General features: G+C 55.5%; 6 protein-coding genes across 6 annotated transcripts; 3 read left to right on the top strand and 3 right to left on the bottom strand.

Annotated features, from left to right (window-relative positions):
* Positions 1–101: 101 nt before the first annotated feature.
* Positions 102–1,648, bottom strand: H6S33_010412 (uncharacterized protein; the record flags this gene model as incomplete). The annotated part of the gene is made up of 2 exons (XM_044841794.1): positions 102–1,460; positions 1,583–1,648. The coding sequence occupies 2 exons, from the start codon at positions 1,646–1,648 to the stop codon at positions 102–104; spliced, it is 1,425 nt and encodes a 474-aa protein (XP_044697555.1).
* Positions 1,649–2,156: 508 nt separating this feature from the next.
* H6S33_010411 (uncharacterized protein) lies at positions 2,157–4,350 on the top strand (the record flags this gene model as incomplete). The annotated part of the gene is made up of 4 exons (XM_044841793.1): positions 2,157–2,295; positions 2,435–3,127; positions 3,188–3,377; positions 3,501–4,350. The coding sequence occupies 4 exons, from the start codon at positions 2,157–2,159 to the stop codon at positions 4,348–4,350; spliced, it is 1,872 nt and encodes a 623-aa protein (XP_044697554.1).
* A 346-nt stretch (positions 4,351–4,696) lies between these two features.
* On the bottom strand, positions 4,697–5,522 carry H6S33_010410 (uncharacterized protein; the record flags this gene model as incomplete). Its single annotated transcript, XM_044841792.1, has 3 exons — positions 4,697–4,750; positions 4,811–5,246; positions 5,338–5,522. 3 exons carry the CDS (start codon positions 5,520–5,522, stop codon positions 4,697–4,699), a joined length of 675 nt encoding a protein of 224 aa, XP_044697553.1.
* Positions 5,523–7,190: 1,668 nt separating this feature from the next.
* On the top strand, positions 7,191–8,237 carry H6S33_010409 (uncharacterized protein; the record flags this gene model as incomplete). Its single annotated transcript, XM_044841791.1, has 1 exon — positions 7,191–8,237. One exon carries the CDS (start codon positions 7,191–7,193, stop codon positions 8,235–8,237), a length of 1,047 nt encoding a protein of 348 aa, XP_044697552.1.
* A 3,113-nt stretch (positions 8,238–11,350) lies between these two features.
* Positions 11,351–13,681, top strand: H6S33_010408 (uncharacterized protein; the record flags this gene model as incomplete). Its single annotated transcript, XM_044841789.1, has 1 exon — positions 11,351–13,681. The coding sequence occupies one exon, from the start codon at positions 11,351–11,353 to the stop codon at positions 13,679–13,681; it is 2,331 nt and encodes a 776-aa protein (XP_044697551.1).
* A 623-nt stretch (positions 13,682–14,304) lies between these two features.
* Positions 14,305–16,707, bottom strand: H6S33_010407 (uncharacterized protein; the record flags this gene model as incomplete). Its single annotated transcript, XM_044841788.1, has 4 exons — positions 14,305–15,286; positions 15,346–15,554; positions 15,609–16,566; positions 16,646–16,707. 4 exons carry the CDS (start codon positions 16,705–16,707, stop codon positions 14,305–14,307), a joined length of 2,211 nt encoding a protein of 736 aa, XP_044697550.1.
* Positions 16,708–17,153: the final 446 nt, after the last annotated feature.

The raw sequence follows: 17,153 nt of genomic DNA, 5'->3' as shown, positions 1-17,153 counted from the left end.
GTTCGGGATTACAGAGCTAGAGAAGACTACTACCATATGAGTTTGAGAACCGAGTACCACAAAATGAAGGAATAGCAAAATTTATTATTCTAGCTACCTGGCTAGCTACGCATCTGCTCCACCGTCCCCTCAAACAGCCCCACCGCACTCTTCTCCACCGCCACCACCTCCTTCACCATCCCCTCCCACTCCCCCCTCTCCACCACCGCCGCCACAACACCCACACACCTCCTCAACTCCGCCATCACCGTCTCCCCGCCCTCCCCCCATCCCCCATCCTCCACCACCCTCCTCCAACACACCACACACGCCCTCACCACCTCCCACACATACCCCCCCACCCTGCTCCACCCCACCCTGACCACCTCCACCAGCGCCCGCACCGCCCCCACCGCCAACCCCCACCTCACCCCCACAAACGGATCCACCAGCACCCCCACAAGCACCCCCACCACCTCCCCAAGGTGCCTAACACACCACACCCCCATCTCCCCCACCAGCACCCCCACCACCCCCACCAGTACCTCCGCCACCGCCACCACCTCCCCCGCATACCGCATCCCCGCCAGCACCCCGCGTCTCAGCAGCACCCCCAGCAGCCTCGCCCGCTCCCGCGCCTTCCCAGCACCCATCACGCGCGCCAGCGCCACGAGCGCATCATACCCCGCTGTCAACAGCGGCACGGAGACAGCCGTCGGCGTGAGCGGCGGTAAGGACAGGACACACGGGAGTGCGGCGTCCCAGAGGACGGGCGCGAGTCCGGTGCGCACCAGCATTGCGGGTGTCTGCGGGTGGAGCAGGAGCGCGGAGAGGACGTGGGCGCCGCGGGCCTTCGTGGGCGCGTGGGTGTCGTCGAGGAGGGTGAGTGTCGGCGGGACGATGAGGTGCCAGGACGGCTCGAGGTGGGAGGGCGGGAGGTGGAGTGTGACCCAGTGGAGGAGCGTTGGTGTGGCTGGGTGCGTGCTGCGGTAGGAGGGTGGTGTGGGCGGGAGGAGGGGCGCGCGGAAGGTAGACTGGCGTACGGCGGCGTGCGCGAGGGGTGTCAGCGTGGGGTGGGGGGCGGTGAAGTGGGGTTTGAGCGCTGTGAGGAGGGTCGTGAGCGTTGATGCGGGGAAGGTGTGCTGGTCGAGCAGCGAGGTGGACAGCGCCCGCGACGGGGCGGTGGTCCAGGGGTCGTGCGCGGACGTCTGTGCGATCAGTGCGACTGCAAGGTCCGTGCTGATGTCGGCTGGTGCCAGGCGCGCGATGATCTGGAGCGCGAGGTGGCAGACCGCTTGGTACGGCGCCAGCACCGCCGGGGGTGTGACGTCGTCGTCTTCGAGGACGTGTTCGGGCGGCAGCAGGGCCTCCGTTGGCATCATGGCCGCTGGGAGCCACTGCAGCAGTGTTTCGGCCTCTGCGGGTGTGACATTTGCGGTGTCGGTTGTGAGGGTGTTGAGCGCGGTGAGGTTCTCGAGGAGCTGTGTGTGGTGGGGGGGGGGATGTTAGAATGGCTGTGCTGCGGGTGAGCTTGGGATCTAGAGAGAGGGAGAGAGAGCGGGGAGGGGGGGGGGAGAGGGGGGGGAGAGGGGGGGAGGCTTACTTGGGAGTATTCAAGCTCCGGAGAGGCGTCTGGTGGTGTTGTGCACAGCTCTGTGATTGTGGACATCGTGGGCGGTGAGTGGAGATGTTTCGATGTTTCGATGTTTCGGCGGTGAGTAAGTGAGCGAGGATGGGTTAGGGTTGTATTATGCCTGCCTGCATGAGGCTCTTGGCGGAAATGATTGTTTGGCCTGTCCTGCGGTAGTATCCCAATGCCTGGGGTTTTTCTCGCAGAAGAGGCCGGGAATCTAACTAATTGGCTGAACGAATGCCCGGTTGGAGCTGTCCGGCTCGCGCAGAACACCCACACACCCGCACACCCACACACCCACACGGCAATCACTGGCAGCCCTCTCTCTCTCTGGCTCTGCCTGCCGTGTGCACGACCGGGTAACCAAACCACCGCCAGCACAGGGCTAGCGCCAGAGCTAAGCTTTGTCCGAGACTCGAAGATCGAATATATAAATGGAAGAGAGCTCACAACACCACGCATATCACGGACATCCCCATAACCACAATCACCAGAGACACCACAGGCACCACCGGCAGCTATACGCTCTGAACCCCCGCACGCTATGGCGACCGTCAAGGGCTCGGCCTCCTACAAGAAGAAGGACGGCGCTCTCCTCGTGCTTAAGGACTCGGTGACATGGACGCCTGCTGCACCCCCGGGGGCACCGCCGTCGCTCACGATCCCGACGAGTACGATTACTAGTATGGCCCTTCCCATTCCCATTCTCACTCCCACTCTCACTCCCACTATAATCCCTCCCCCCCCCCCTTTTCCCTCCCTCTCCCCCGTCCCCGACTCCTACCACACTACACCCCACTGACCCTCCCCCCCCCCCCCAAGACCTACAAGCCACCCCCGCAACAACCGCAAAAGTAATGATCAAAGTCTTCGCCAAAACCCTCCCGGACAAAGACCCCGAGCAATACGTCTTCACCTTCACCTCCCCGCCCCCCACAGCCCGCACCGAAGCCGACGCCGTCAAGGAAGCCCTCACAACACGCATCCAAGACTCCAAGACCACCTCCGGGCCCGCAACCCCCTCCGCCTCCGCCTCCACCACCACCCTCCCCGACCCCGCCGACTGGTCCAAATCGCGCCTCGAGAACGACATGGCCCTCCAGCAGTCCCTCCTCAAGTCCAACGCCGACCTCTCCAAGACCTTCAGCGAGGCCGTCCTCTCCAACGCCGTCACCGCAACCCAGTTCTGGAGCACGCGCACGCACCTGCTCCGCGCGCATGCCATCGAGCGCGAGCAGCGCCGCGGCCCGTACAACGTCCTCGCCACGATCAAGCCGAAGACCGAGGACGGCGTGGGCAAGATTAGCATCTCGCAGGACGTCATCCGCGACATCTTTGAGCAGCACCCGCTGGTCAAGAGCGTGTATGACGAGAATGTGCCCAAGATCTCGGACACGGCGTTCTGGATGAGGTTTTTCATGAGCCGGCTGTTTAAGAAGCTGAAGGGCGAGAAGCCGCTGCCGACGGATGGGACGGATGGGATCTTTGATCGGTACTTGTATCGGGATGATGAAGGTTTGCAACCCTTGCTGTGGAGGTGGGAGGGATAGTGCTGATGTGTGGTGGGCGTGGTAGAGAACTCGCGCAAGAGACGCCGCATCGAGACGCTCCCGCGTACCATTGATCTCGAGGGCAACGAGCAGAACCTCTCGCAGAAGCAGGGCAACATGCCCGACCTCACGATGCGCCCCACAAAGGTCGAGAACGTCCCGATCATCCGCACGCTCAACAGTCTCTCCCAGAAACTCGTAGATCTTGTCGCACCGTGAGCCCCCCTTTGCCCTCAATCCCCACTGCCCCCAATCCCCACTGCCCCCAATCCCCACTGCCCCACCCCCCCCTTCCCCCACACATACTAACCTCCCCCCCCTCCTCCGGAGGGGCACAGAGCCGACTCCGACCCCACCACAACCGAAGACCAAGACACCCTCACCATACTCTCCCAAACACTACACGACCTCCGCGCCGACCCCACCGAGGAACGCATAATCCTCAACATCCGCGACCAGCGCCGCTTCTTCTCCGGCTCCGACTCTGCCGCCGCGGCCGCCGCCGCCGCCGCAACCACGCCCTACGCCTCCCTCGCCCCCGACGCCGTACTCGCGCAGCTGCGCAGCTCGCTGGGCGACCGCCCTATCGACCTCGAGGCGCTGCTGCCCAACGGCAACGGCGACGGCGACGGCGACGACGACGACGGCGACGGCGGCGACGAGGAGAAGGCGAGGAAGCGGCCGCGCCCCAGTGATGCCGCCGCACAGGTCGTCGCCGCCGTCAAGTCGCGGCGCGCGGCGATGCTGGACGCTGGTGCCCGGACGGGCTACAATAGTAGCCGCACGGGGGGTCTGCCGGCGTCCGTGTTTGAGAGCGTGACGCTGGTGCACGCGACGACGCATGAGTTCCTGCGGCACTTTTGGCTGGCGTTCCTGAGCGGGGACGAGAAGCGGGCGGGCGACATCACGAAGCTTGTGGCGAGCCTGGGGAATTCAAAGGGGCGGATCGAGGCGATTGCGGCCATGGCGGATAGGGAGAAGGAGGAGGAGCGGGGGCGGAGGAAGCGGGAGGCGCAGGAGGAGTATCGCAAGACGGGGGTGAAGCCGAAGAAGAGGAGTATGGAGGTGGGTGGTGGGAGGGGGGTTGTGGAGCGCATTTTGGGGCCGACGATTAGAGCGGTGGAGATGGCGGTGGGGAGGTATGGGGCGGCGGTGGAGGAGGCGGAGAGGGTTAATGCGGCGGCGTAAGGGGGGGGGGGGTGTTTATTGCTAATTAATAGGGAATGAATAGAGACTTTTTCTTTTTTTTTTGTTGTTTGGGGTGTCTCTGTTTGCGAGAAAAGGGTTGTGGTTTTTGAGCCTGAGTATTTCTTTTTTGTGCTTCTTTGTTTCTTCGGTATATATAGCTTAGATAGGATTTGGCATTGCATTGCATTGGGATTTTGGGGGGGAGGAGCAAAGACGGAGTTTTTGCAGTGTATGATATATACAAGAAAACTATTTACTTCCACCACTCCCGTCCCTCCCATCCACCCCATCCCACTCCCAGCAAACCACACAACCCCCATCTCCAGAAGAAGCAGAAGCAGATCATCTATTTAACCTTCTTAACCTTCAACTTGATCGTCTCATCGCCCACAAATATACCCTACCCCACCCCGTCAGCCCCCCGCCAAAACCCACAAAAAAACGGGACCAAGAAACTCACCTTGCCCTTATACGGCTCCGGCTTCCTCCACTCCCTCACCACCGCCGCAAAGTCCTTAATCTTGATCTTATCACACCCCTCCAGCAGTATCCTCGTGGGCATGGGCACCTGACACTTGACCCCCTCCGGCACCGGCAGCTCCACGGGGTGCGAGAACCCCACCTTGAGGTTCAGTATCGTGCCGCCCTTCTCGACCGTCGCACGGTACCCCACGCCCACCAGACGCAGGATCACGCTGTGCCCCTCCGTCACGCCCAGCACGAGGTTCTGCAGCACGCTGCGTGTGGTCCCCCACATTTCGCGCTGCTCGCGGATTGTGGCGTCGGCGACGCTGATGGTGGCGCGCGTGGAGGTGGTGGCGGGGATGGGCTCGGTGCTGATGGTCAGGTAGGGGGGCAGCGGGAGTGTTAGCGTGCCGAGGGGTCCTTTGACGATCCTAGGTTAAATGTTAGCTGGGAGAGTGGCCGCGGGGGAGGGGGAAGGGAGGGGAGGGGGGGCGGTGGAAGGGGGGACGGTGGGTGAGTTACATAGACCCAATTGGGCGGTCCCGTGGATTCGTCGATTTCGGGGGGGGCAGGCGTGTTAGCTCAACTTCGGCGGGAATGATGACGGGCAGCATCCCAATCTTTGATGGCCGCTGGGCCGTGCTGGTGAACGTTCTGCATGCAGCGGCGGCATGTCGTGGCGCACCGTGGCGGAATAGTGGCAGCATTGTGGGCGGCGGCGGTGGGTGGTGGGTTTTGCGGTCTCGGTGCGGGCTGCAGTGGGTGAGGTTGAAAATGCAGAGCGTGCCAAGAGTTTGTCACGTGCGTGGTGGGTAGTGGGAAAAGAGCCGCAGGAAGCGAGCGATGACGGGATGTGCACTCACTCATGTGGGAGCCGCAGGGATCGTTAATATTAGAGTATTAGGCTGCAGACACAGACATGGATGGAGAGTGCAGTCTTACTGTTGTGTTCTGCAGGCAGGGGTGCAGAAATATAGTCGGGTGAGATGTAGAGATCTTTTCGGAGTGCCTGGCCGCCAGTAAAGTTAAGGTGCATGACTGCCCCGCAGCGAAACAGGAGTTCGTTCCTACGTAGAAGGCTCGGGCCCAAGTGTAGTGACTGGGAATGACGAAAAGAAAGGATCTATGCAAGAAAGACAGAATAAATACTACAGTAGATAGCACTGTGTCTGCTGTGAACTGTCCTCGCTTGACTAGAGCACTACCAAGCTTGTCCTTCTCTTGTCTCACAATCTCTGGTCGCTTGGCCGCTTGTGCCTGGCTCTGGACAGTGTGTGTAGTTGTCCATGTAGTAGCATGTCTAAGCAATGTAGGTAGTAGTAATATAGTAGTAATAGCACAGTAATCCGCGGTAGATGAATTCAATGCAAGCATCGTGCGCCCTCTCTCCCCTCCCTCACTCGCTCACCGGAGCGGACTCGGAACCCGAGTGACAGCCAATGATCGGTCCCAGGAATCCGCCCGGCTTGGCCGGTATCCAGACACCCGACGATAGCACCCCTGCACTCGTGCTACAATACTCTACTCTAGCGTCCATCCATGCCTTCTTCTAATTGGAGTGGAGTGGTGGAGTGCTAGCTACTGTGGTACTCTATCTCAAGTAGCTGCATCATAATTAATATATATGCCCGATCTCAACTTTCTCGAGACCCTGAGTACTACCTGCTGTATCGCACTCCTCTCTATGCTCTACTAATCATAATCAAATCCCCCGTAAGACACTTCCCATTGACTTACATGATCCCACACAGGTCCGACATTGATCTGAGACCGTCCGATTCACCACCACACCACGCGGTACGCCATGGAACCAACAAATCCGGCGACTGCACCCCCTCCTCGGGACATCTTGATCGCAACACGTTGACGAGCAGATCTGGAGCGAGACAAAGCATTCCAACCAGGGGGCGGTACACGCGCAGTGCATACCCTATCTGCTCAATTCTACTAACGGCAATAGTTCACTAGACAGAGGAGGGCGTCCAGCCTTACGCCTCTATTCGCTTCTTGCCTATCGCTGATTTGTTGGTTGGGGGCAAGATACCTTGCATGTGTGGATCTGTTGCTGGCCAGCAGCACACACACCACACACACATCCTCGCACCCTACACATCCCAATAAACAACTTGCCCCCCCCCCGACGTACCCCGTAACACAACTACGTGATAAGCTCCAACATTCTAGCTGGGAACGGAGGGAGGGGGCAGTGGAAGCAGGAAAAAATAATTGTACAACACGGTCCACCCCCCAAAATCGATTGGTGCCAATGGCTCAGCTGGAGATATAAAAATTGGGGAGGGGAAACCTACTTTTTCACTTTTTTTTCCTTCTCGTTCTCTGTGTCTTTCTTTTCTTTCTACGCCGTGACAGGAATCATGATCTTTGCTGGCATGGAGTCAATGTTTTCGCAGCTCTGGAAGTGGCGCTCCCCAAAAGCGGTCGAGTCAAAACAGGATACAGAACTTACGAAGACCACCCCACCCCCAGCACCGTCCTCCCCGCTCCTCACGCTCCCCAACGAGCTCATCCTCGAGATCTCCACCCACCTCACGACGCCCAAAGACCTCCTCTCCCTCCTCCTCACCACCCGGGCCTTCCCCCCCCTCCTCCAACCCATCCTAAGCACCCACGCCTTCAGCTCCCCCACCTACCCCGGTGCCCTCCAAACCGCAGCCCGCACCTCCAACCTCCCCCTCGTCCACACCCTCCTTCGCACCATCCCCGTCAACGACGGCCTCACCCGCAGCCTCGAGACCCCCCTCCACCACGCCCTAAAGGCACCCACCCACCGCCGCACCCAGTCCACAACAACAATAGTTGCCCTCCTCCTCTTCCACGGCGCCGACATCTCCGCCCGCGCTCCCGTAGCCATAACACCCCTACACTACGCCGCCTTCCACAACCTCCCCGAGTGCGCGGCGCTCCTCCTGTCAGCGGGCGCCGACCCCAACGCGGCCGACGCCTTCGGCCGTACACCACTACACTGCGCCGCGGCCGCGGGCGCAACCGCCGTCGTTCGCCTACTCCTGCAGCACGGGGCGGACGTGCGCATGCGCGACCGGTATTATCGCCTGCCCGTGTCGTATGGGAACGCATATTACAGGCTGGGGTGCACGGCACAGCTGTATAAGGCCATGGGCGAGAAGTGGGCGTATCCGCCACGGATACAGATGCGGTGCTTGGTGCTTGATACGCTGCTGGGGTGGGTGTTTCGGTGTCGCGGGAGGGTGGGGTTTGGGCTGGTGTTGGGGCTGGTGGTGCTGTGGGTTGTGCCGGCGGCGCTGCTGGTGGCGGTGGGGAGGGCGTTGAGGGTTGACAGGGCGTGGATGCTGGGGAGATGGGCGTTGGGGCTGGGGGCGGGGCCGGAGTGGGGGGAGTATGGGGTAAAGGGGAAAGGGGCGGAGGAGGAGGAGGAGGATTAGCAGTAAGAGTAGGGGAACTAGGGGGTTTTGGGGGGAAAGCGGTTGGCATTCTTTTGGGGTTTCTTTCCTTTGTGTTGGGTTCTGGATGGGGCGTATAACATTGTAGATAACTTTTTAGGGGATAATGATAATGACTGAATGTCTTAGCTGCTGATCATCCGCTGGGACTAAACCAGAATAGTAAAATAGCTCCGACTAGTTGCAGAAACAATTGTTAGTGATGAATGTTTGACGCCCTCCACACTCTAACAGAAAGATAAAGATCTTCAGGCATACAACACGGCGCAATTGCAACATATAACACGCAGTGCTTAGTAGAAGATTGGGGGGTGAAGTGTAGGTATCATGTGATGCATCAATTCAATTGCAAGGGGAAGCTAGAACCTTTTGTACGGAAGCCCGTAGTATAAAGAGTATAAAGACCGCCGATCGACCAACACCAGACGTGAAAGCGTGCATGTATGTAGACATTCGAACCCACAATGGCACTTGCATGTAGTTGATGTACATAGTTAGTTTACAGATAGAAGCAACAAGAATCTGATTATCTCGTGCTGTAAGGCAGTGCGTGTTCCATTGGCTGTAGCAGGACGAACCTACTGGATGAGAGAAGAGACGATGGTGATATTAACAGGACTACTAGAGTTTCTAGCTTTATACGATATACTTGAGGACAGGCTGTCACGCCACAGTTGTAGCGTACGTAAAATAGATGTCAGTCACGTATCCTGTACGACAGTGCGCGTGCGCAGGTTAACCAATTCCTAATAACAATCTTTGTTTCCCATCACTGCAGTAACAAATTGCGATGCAGACCATATATGCGCCCATCGGCCAGGGGGTGGTGTCGATTAGTTGGGTTTTAGGCGCCAAGCATTGTTAGCCTGGGCGCGGCGGTAAGGATGTGCTTTTTCATGCTTGGGAAATCATTTCCGGTTGCCCGCACTAGTAAATACTGACATGTAGGAATGTAGATGGGGTGACTCTGGCTGATCATGACACTACATGTCATCTTCCCCCACTACGTCAGCGGATTCCCTCCGCGCGTGGTCTCGACTCTCGCTCCCAGGATGGATTCTATCCTTTATCCCTCTGGCCATACATTCCTCGATCTCTATCCCGATCCCCTCTCGTTCTGTTGCAGCTAGACACATGTACAAGCCATTCCTATCGACCACAACCCCCGTTCTCCGTTCCGCACCCCCCATCTTCGGCTTCCTGATTGCTAACTCCCCCGGGACCTTTGGCTTCTTCCATCCCTCACTTTCGTTCCTTTGTCTACCCTGAATCTATCATCTCCCCCCTCCTTGGATTCAACTCTTCATCTTCTCTCATCACTAACGATCTTCAACTAGATCTAAACTTTTCTTACAGTTTCTTCCTGCTGGGTCTTCCCAGATCGGAATATTCGTATACTAAAATATTTATGATACTACATCCCGTCTCCAACCGTAGTTCTGGGGAATCCTTTTGTCTCTGTATCTTACAGTACTAAGCCTTCTACGGACGAATATAGGTACTATCATTAAATCGAAACGGCTAAGAGGATAGTGCTTGTTTAGTGAGACCATTGCTCGTTGGCGTAGGGAGCCAAATACATCGTCAACTGACAATTAACAATTGGCTTTACCCATGGATGGACTATCATGATTGGGACCTGCCAGTTATAAGCTTGAAATATATTAGGCCGTCCTTGGATTTTTGAGCCGTGCCACCAGCCGCACGGAAAAGGCAATATTAAGCTCGATTATAAAATCGATCTTTTCAATCCAGGTAGAGATCCGAGGGCCTATAAGAAAAAGGAAAATAAAAGTCTCAGACTTAAACCAACTTTATATGTCTACCGTTGGTTTAGCCCGAGACTTTTATTTTTCTGAGCCTAAGGAGATTATTGGACAACCCTCGAGCTTGCCTGTACAGCGACAGGTAATAAGTGATGGAACGCCCTGAGATATAGTTATACCTGCAAACACCGTATATTGGTGGCGTTTTACCCAAAACAGGTATCACTGTGTCTCAGCGTGTTCCATCACTTTTTACCTACCGCTGTACGATGATTATTAGTGAGCTAAATGACCCAGTCATTTCCTAAAAGAAGGAGACAAGGATAGGTTTGCCAAGTACGGGTAACGTACTACTGGAAGATAAAGCCCACTCTCGACGGGACCGGAGACGTAACCAGAAGCCCATTTGTAAGGCAATATATTAAACCGAGCCCATCTAGCCTCTGACCGGCCTGAAAGCTGCTGAGATGCGTTTCTTGTAGAATCAACTGGGCGCAGAAGGGTGAACAGAAGTCTAGAAACGCTCTGAGTCTTGATCAATTGAGGAACCCTGAAAGAGTTAAATGCCGTGATCAATGCTCTCCATAACAACACCAAGACTTATTCCGACAAGAAATAAACTAAGAAGAAACTACAACACCAAAATCGGGTATCGGATACAACCGTAGCAGTATAATATTGTGAAAGCTCTGGTGTTGCTCCGGCTCCTATGAGAGTGCGCGTTTGCCGAAATGCGGCATCGCAGCGGTAATTACTAGCCAAACAGCCCCCCCTTCCAAGTGACAACCTCACATAATTGGCTCAGGAGCTACTCCTATCTCCTGGTTTAATTTAGAGCTCATGTAGCTTGGATGACCGGTTATCAAGTCATGAGACGGCAATGCTTCTGTAATGTACTACAGTAGTTGCGATCGGTAAAGACCAGAAATAACTAAAAGGCTCTTTACCTTTCTTGACTATCTTAAATGAAAGCCACAGCTCATGAAGCATTCGCGTCCATTTAAACTTGAATCCCAACATAGTAAAAATGCATGCCAAAAACAACACACCGTGGACATACATCTGAATACTCCTCTTCACGCCCCCTCGAATCACCAGCCATCACTCGCCCCCACTACCCTGCCTGATCCCTGTCGAAATCTTGGCGCCAAGCGCACGAAAATCTCGTTACCAAAGCAAAAAAAAAAGTTCCACCCCAAGCACCAACGACCAGCAACAACAACTACCACTCGTTCAATAACCCAAAACCCACAACCTTCCCTCTCCGAAAAAATATCACAACCCTCCCTCCACTCCCTATCCCAGACAGAAACATCTCACATATAAGCAATGGGTAAGGGTCGTTCAAAGCTAAAGCAAGGCCCGCCCGGCGCCCTCGACGAGTCCCTCATCTCGTCGCTCAAGCCCGGCATCAAGCGCAAAGCCAGCACCGCCGCCGACGATGGCGGCAGCGACGGCCCAACATCAATTGGAAAGAAGGTCCGTCAGGAGGAGCAGCAGAAGGCCAAGAAGCGCAAGGAAGAGGACTTCCGAAAGACCAAAGCTGCAGCGACGAAAAAGGCGACAAAGGACAAGAACCAGCAGCAGCAGAAGAAGAAGTCCGTGGCCGGTAAGGTTGTGAGTTCAAAACCTGCAAGGAAGTCTGCGGAGCCTAGTAAGAAGAAGGACCTATTTGACGATGTGGATGAGATTAATGATGCAATTGCTGCTGCGGAGGAGGACGAGGAGGAAGATGGTGAGGAGGGACCTGGCCCCGTCTCGCTCAAGGATGACTTTTTGGCGAGTGGGGACTCGGACTCCGAGGATGATGTCTACGATTCTGAGGAGGATCAAGGACCGAAACCAATCTTTTCCGACGACGAAGACGACTCGGAGGGAGAGGAGAGGCTGACGGCAGCCAACATTGAGGGGCTCTCACGGAAGCTCGATATGCAGCTCGCCGAGGAGGCCGCCGAGGCCCAAGCTGAGCTCGAGGAGGCGGCCATGCAGACCAACATTGCCCACGACAAGCCGAAGATTCTCGGGGACGCCGGAGAGGACGAGGATGAAGACATGACTGCTGCTCCCCCAGACATTGCCCTTCTCCGCACCCGCATTAACGATACCGTCCGCGTTCTCGAAGACTTTTCAAAGCTGTCTGAAGAGGGTCGCTCGCGCGCCGACTACACCGAACAGATCATCAAGGACATCTGCGAGTACTACGGATACTCGCCGTTCCTCGCAGAAAAACTTTTCAACCTCTTCTCCCCGTCCGAGGCGTTCTCCTTCTTCGAAGCCAACGAGAAGGCGCGCCCACTCGTCATCCGTACAAACACCCTCAAGACCGCCCGCCGTGAGCTCGCCCAGGCACTCATCAACCGTGGTGTCACCCTCGAGCCCGTCGGCAAATGGTCCAAAGTCGGCCTCCAAGTCTTCGAATCCCAAGTTCCCCTCGGTGCAACTCCAGAGTACCTTGCGGGCCACTACATCCTACAAGCCGCTTCCTCTTTCCTTCCCGTCATGGCTCTGGCTCCCCAGGAGAACGAGCGTATTCTCGACATGGCCGCTGCCCCCGGTGGTAAGACAACCTACATCTCAGCACTCATGAAGAACACCGGCTGCGTCTTCGCCAACGATGCCAACCGCGCACGTACCAAGGGTCTGATCGGTAACATCCACCGCATGGGCGTCAAAAACACCATCGTCTGCAACTACGACGCCCTTGAGTTCCCTAAGGTCATCGGCGGCTTCGACCGCATCCTCCTCGACGCGCCCTGCTCCGGCACAGGCGTCATCAGCAAGGACCCCAGCGTCAAGACCAACAAGACCGAGCGTGACTTCCTCGCGCTCCCGCACTTGCAGAAGAGGCTACTGCTCGCCGCAATCGACTCGGTCGACCACAGCTCCGCAACCGGCGGCTACATCGTCTACTCCACCTGCTCGGTGACCGTCGAGGAGAACGAGGGTGTGGTCGAGTACGCGCTGCGCAAGCGGCCCAATGTGCGCCTTGTTGAGACGGGGCTGACGTTCGGCCGCGAGGGCTTCACGTCGTTCCGCGGGAAGCGGTTCAACGAGAAGATGAAGTTTACGAGACGCTACTACCCACACATGTACAACGTCGACGGCTTCTTTGTCGCAAAGTTCAAGAAGATTGCGCCTACGCCGAAGGCGGATGCGGAGAAGGAGAAGGACAAGGAGGACGACGACGAGGAGATGGCTGATGCAGTGGAGGATGAAGATGACGTGCCGTTTGGCGGCTTTGACGATGAGGCCGATAAGGAGCTGTTGGAGAAGGCGGAGATCAGAATGAGGAAGAAGAAGGGTCTCGGAAACGGTGCCAAGAAGAACGGAGTGAATGGTAACGCCGCTGCCCCCGCCGCAGAGGAGGTCGAGAAGAAGGTTGAGGAATTGAAGATTGTGGAGGAAGCAAAAGCCGAGGAGCCCAGAAAAGAGGTCGATACCCCGAAGAAGAAGGATACAAAAAAGGGAAAGAAGACCAGCCAGGAAACCGAAAAGCCAGTCGTCGCCGATACCCAGAAGAAAGATGAACCAAAAGGCAAGAATACCAAGAAGGACGCTGAAAAGCCAGTTCCCGCAACAGAGACAGCCCCAGCAGAGGTGAAGGAGAAGAAGAAGTCAGCTACAAAGAAGTCACAGAAAGGCAAGAAGGGTGGGAAATAACTATAACTACATAGACTAGCCTCGCTGCACCTGTCCACATAAACTTACCTTATTGTACTATCCATATAATAGCAATCTCTCTCTGTCTCTATACTTTTTCTCTTTCTTTCCTGTTCTATTCTTGGTTTTGTTTGAGGTGGATTGGCTTTTAAGTTTTACGGGCTGGATAAAAAAAGTTTTTTTTCTTTCTTTTTCTCTCTCCTTTTCTTTCCTTTTTGTGTGAGTGTGAGTGCGGGTTTATTGTGTGTAGATAGATTGATGAGCTATGTGCATGTGCGAGCCCGGTCGGTTGTATAAATACTCCTTACTTAGGATCTGTGTTCTTTTTTTGATGCTGTCGTGTTGTTGTGCCGCCGGCCACGGGAAGTGGTTGTGATACAACCTAGGACGGAGAGGGTTGATCATTGACCCGGGCCAATGATGCGAAGACTGTATATATGTAATTTGGAACAGTCCCTCCCACCGAAATAAGTGACAAACACAAAATTTGATCGTGCCGTTATTAGTTATTCGCATTTGGATCTAACTATGTACTCAAAAACACCAAAAGGCTCGAAGCACTAAAAGGCTTAAGTAAAATCGATTAAATACACGAAACGAGAAGAGAAGGTAAAGGAAAAGTTCTAAACATCCGTTAAAGAACTCCTCCAGATGGCCACCGCCATGTCCACGACCTTCTTCATCTCGTCCACATCATGGACCCTAACAATGTCGGCCCCGCCGCACACACACGCGGCCACAGCACCCGCTGTCCCCCATTGTCGCTCTCCCGCCATCTCGACGCCCGTGATCGTTCCCACAAACCTCTTCCGGCTCGGCCCCAACAGCCACGGCATTCCATTTAGGTCCCCACCCCACCTTGTCAGCTGCCCCAGGTTCCGGATCACCTCGAGGTTCCCAGCCATGGTCTTTGCGAACCCTAGGCCCGGATCAAGGATGATGTTCCATCTCCTGATACCAGCCTCCTCGGCGGCCCGAACGCGCTCAGCAAGCTCTGACGCAATAGTTGCGATCACCCCGTCGGGATAGGACGTGTGCTGATTCATTGTCACTGGTGTGCCGCGCATGTGCATGATGCAGATGGGCACGCCAAGCTGCGCAACAGTCGCAAACATGTCTGGGTCAAGACGGCCCGAAGAGATGTCATTGATGATGTCTGCGCCTGCTTCTACAGCCGCCTTGGCGACAGAGGCACGGTATGTGTCGATGCTGATCGGGACAGTGATACCTGCAGCACGGATTGCCTTGATAGCTGGGATCACACGGCGGATCTCCTCGTCGGCGCCGACATCCTGTGCACCTGGGCGGGTGGATTGGCCGCCGATGTCGATAATGGAGGCACCAGAGGCGATAAAAGCGTTCGTGGTTGTGATGAGGGATGAGTGGAGATGCTTGCCGCCATCGGAGAAGGAGTCTGGGGTGAGGTTGAGCACGGCCATGAGAAGGGTGGGGCGGTGGGGATTTGAGGGATCGAGGGGAGGCAGGTGAGGTGAGAGAGACATAAAGGTGCGGAGAGGGGGGGTGTTGAGTGGCGCGGGGGGCAGCGCAGAGAGGTGGTGCTTAAATGCCGTGGAAGTTAGGGGGTGGGCCCGCTCGGGAGCGATACTAAACAGGTGATATAAGTATTTATATATGAATAGCTTTAGGTGGTGTAATAAGCTTACTCGCAGAGGGGACGGAGAACGAATTCTCGTTCCAACATGGCTGCATGTGGAATTATCAGGTCCTCGGTATTCAGCGTCAGATCATCGTATAGAAGAATGTCTAGATCGATTGAGCGTGGTCCTTTCTCGACGACCTTTACTCTGCCTAGGGTATCTTCAATCTCTTTGACTGTCCTCAGCAGATCATGAGGAGATAGAGTAGTTTCTACCTATAGTCTTCTTAGTTGTGTGTTCAAGTGAAAATCATCGCATGGGGCCATTACCTGGATCACCCCATTCAGAAACGTTGGCTGATCTAGAACATACATAGGCGCGCTCTGATAAAGATTGCTTGTTCTTTTGACAGTAATTCCTCTCTTCTCAAGTTCGACCAATGAGCCCTTGACAGCTTTAAAGCGGTCGCCAACGTTGCTTCCTATAGCGAGAAAAACATCGTGTTTGCCTTCACCAACGCTAGAGAATTCCTCAAGGTTAAAGAAGGATCTTTCTCTTGTGATCTCGACGCCGGGACAGTCGGCGAAAGTCAAGGCGCTAGGCTTCTCGGCCTGAACCGTAATCTTCGATACACCACATTTGACGCAGGCCTCGCGGGCAATCGCTGTGACGAAGGCCTCGACTGTCTTGTAATCCGAAGCCTCAATGTGTTCTGTAATATGCTGCGCAACAGTGCGGAAGTCGTAGCTAGGGTCAAACTTTCCAGCCTGGGTTTCTCCGCTGGCCAATTGTTCTGACTCGAGATTGGCTGATTTCTTGGACTCGTTTGGTTTGTGCATGGTCAGGTTAATGACCACATTTTGCTTCTCCAGGCGTTCGTATGAGTTGACACCGATGATTGTAACAAGCCTCAGGTTCTTTACGAAGACCTTATCCTCGCCTTCTACAACTACCGAGCCATCTGCCTCTTTTTTGCGTGTTATTGAAATTCCGGCCGCATCAGCCCTGAGAAGTGCTCTAGGTTTCTCCACTACAACCTTGACCCATTCTCCGTTTAGCACTGGACTCAATGCTAGTCGAGCAACCTTCTCGACGAGGTGTTCGAGGGAGTGAAAATTGTTGTCCTCCACGAGGGCCGAAACAGATTTTGCAACGGTCCCGTAATTGATGCTGTACGGCAAGTGGTCCGTTGACCCAGCAAGCGCAACTGAGCTCTTAAGCCATATGGAGAGTAGGATAGGCTGTGGTCGAGGGCGTTTCCAAAAGTCAACCCCGGTAGTCGCTTTTCTTTAACTGTCAGATTTTTCCAAGAAGGTATCCCCCCGCCCCCCCTCCCCCCTATAAAACCTGATGATCATATACCTACAAGTTCAAAGAGCGGACAAAGATCAAATCATTCCCTTCCTCTGAAGAGGGAGCCTCGCGCATAGTTACAGAGTAATTCCGATTTCCCTCGTGCTGTAGCTGCTTTGGGAATGGGCGAGGGGGGAATTGGAGGCGCAATTGGGCCACTAAAGCGGGTCGCAGAAATATATGTCGGTGAGAGGCGAGAGCAGGTCTCAAACGATATCGTAACGTGGAGAGCATTTGGTGGGGTTTTTTTTGATCCCTGGACGCTCAGTCTGGTCTTGAGTGCGGGGTATCATGTGATCAGTGTGGATCGTGAGCTAGCCTTATCCGCAACCCTAGCCTTTGCAAGAAAAGCAGGTACACATCTGTCAGTAGTAAATGTATGAGACTTGGATGCCATCCAGAAATTCGAAATTAAGCCCCCAGAGATTTTTCCGGCCAAATGGTCTCAGGCAGAACGGTTTGAAATGGGAGCCTCTTAGTATTTACTACATGTAGTAGTGACGGCAACTCAGGGTACATGT

Source organism: Morchella sextelata (assembly GCF_020137385.1).
Source record: "Morchella sextelata strain SCLS chromosome Unknown scls_4, whole genome shotgun sequence".
Classification (NCBI taxonomy): Eukaryota; Fungi; Ascomycota; class Pezizomycetes; order Pezizales; family Morchellaceae; genus Morchella; species Morchella sextelata.
This window is presented reverse-complemented; position numbering and strand designations above follow the sequence as displayed.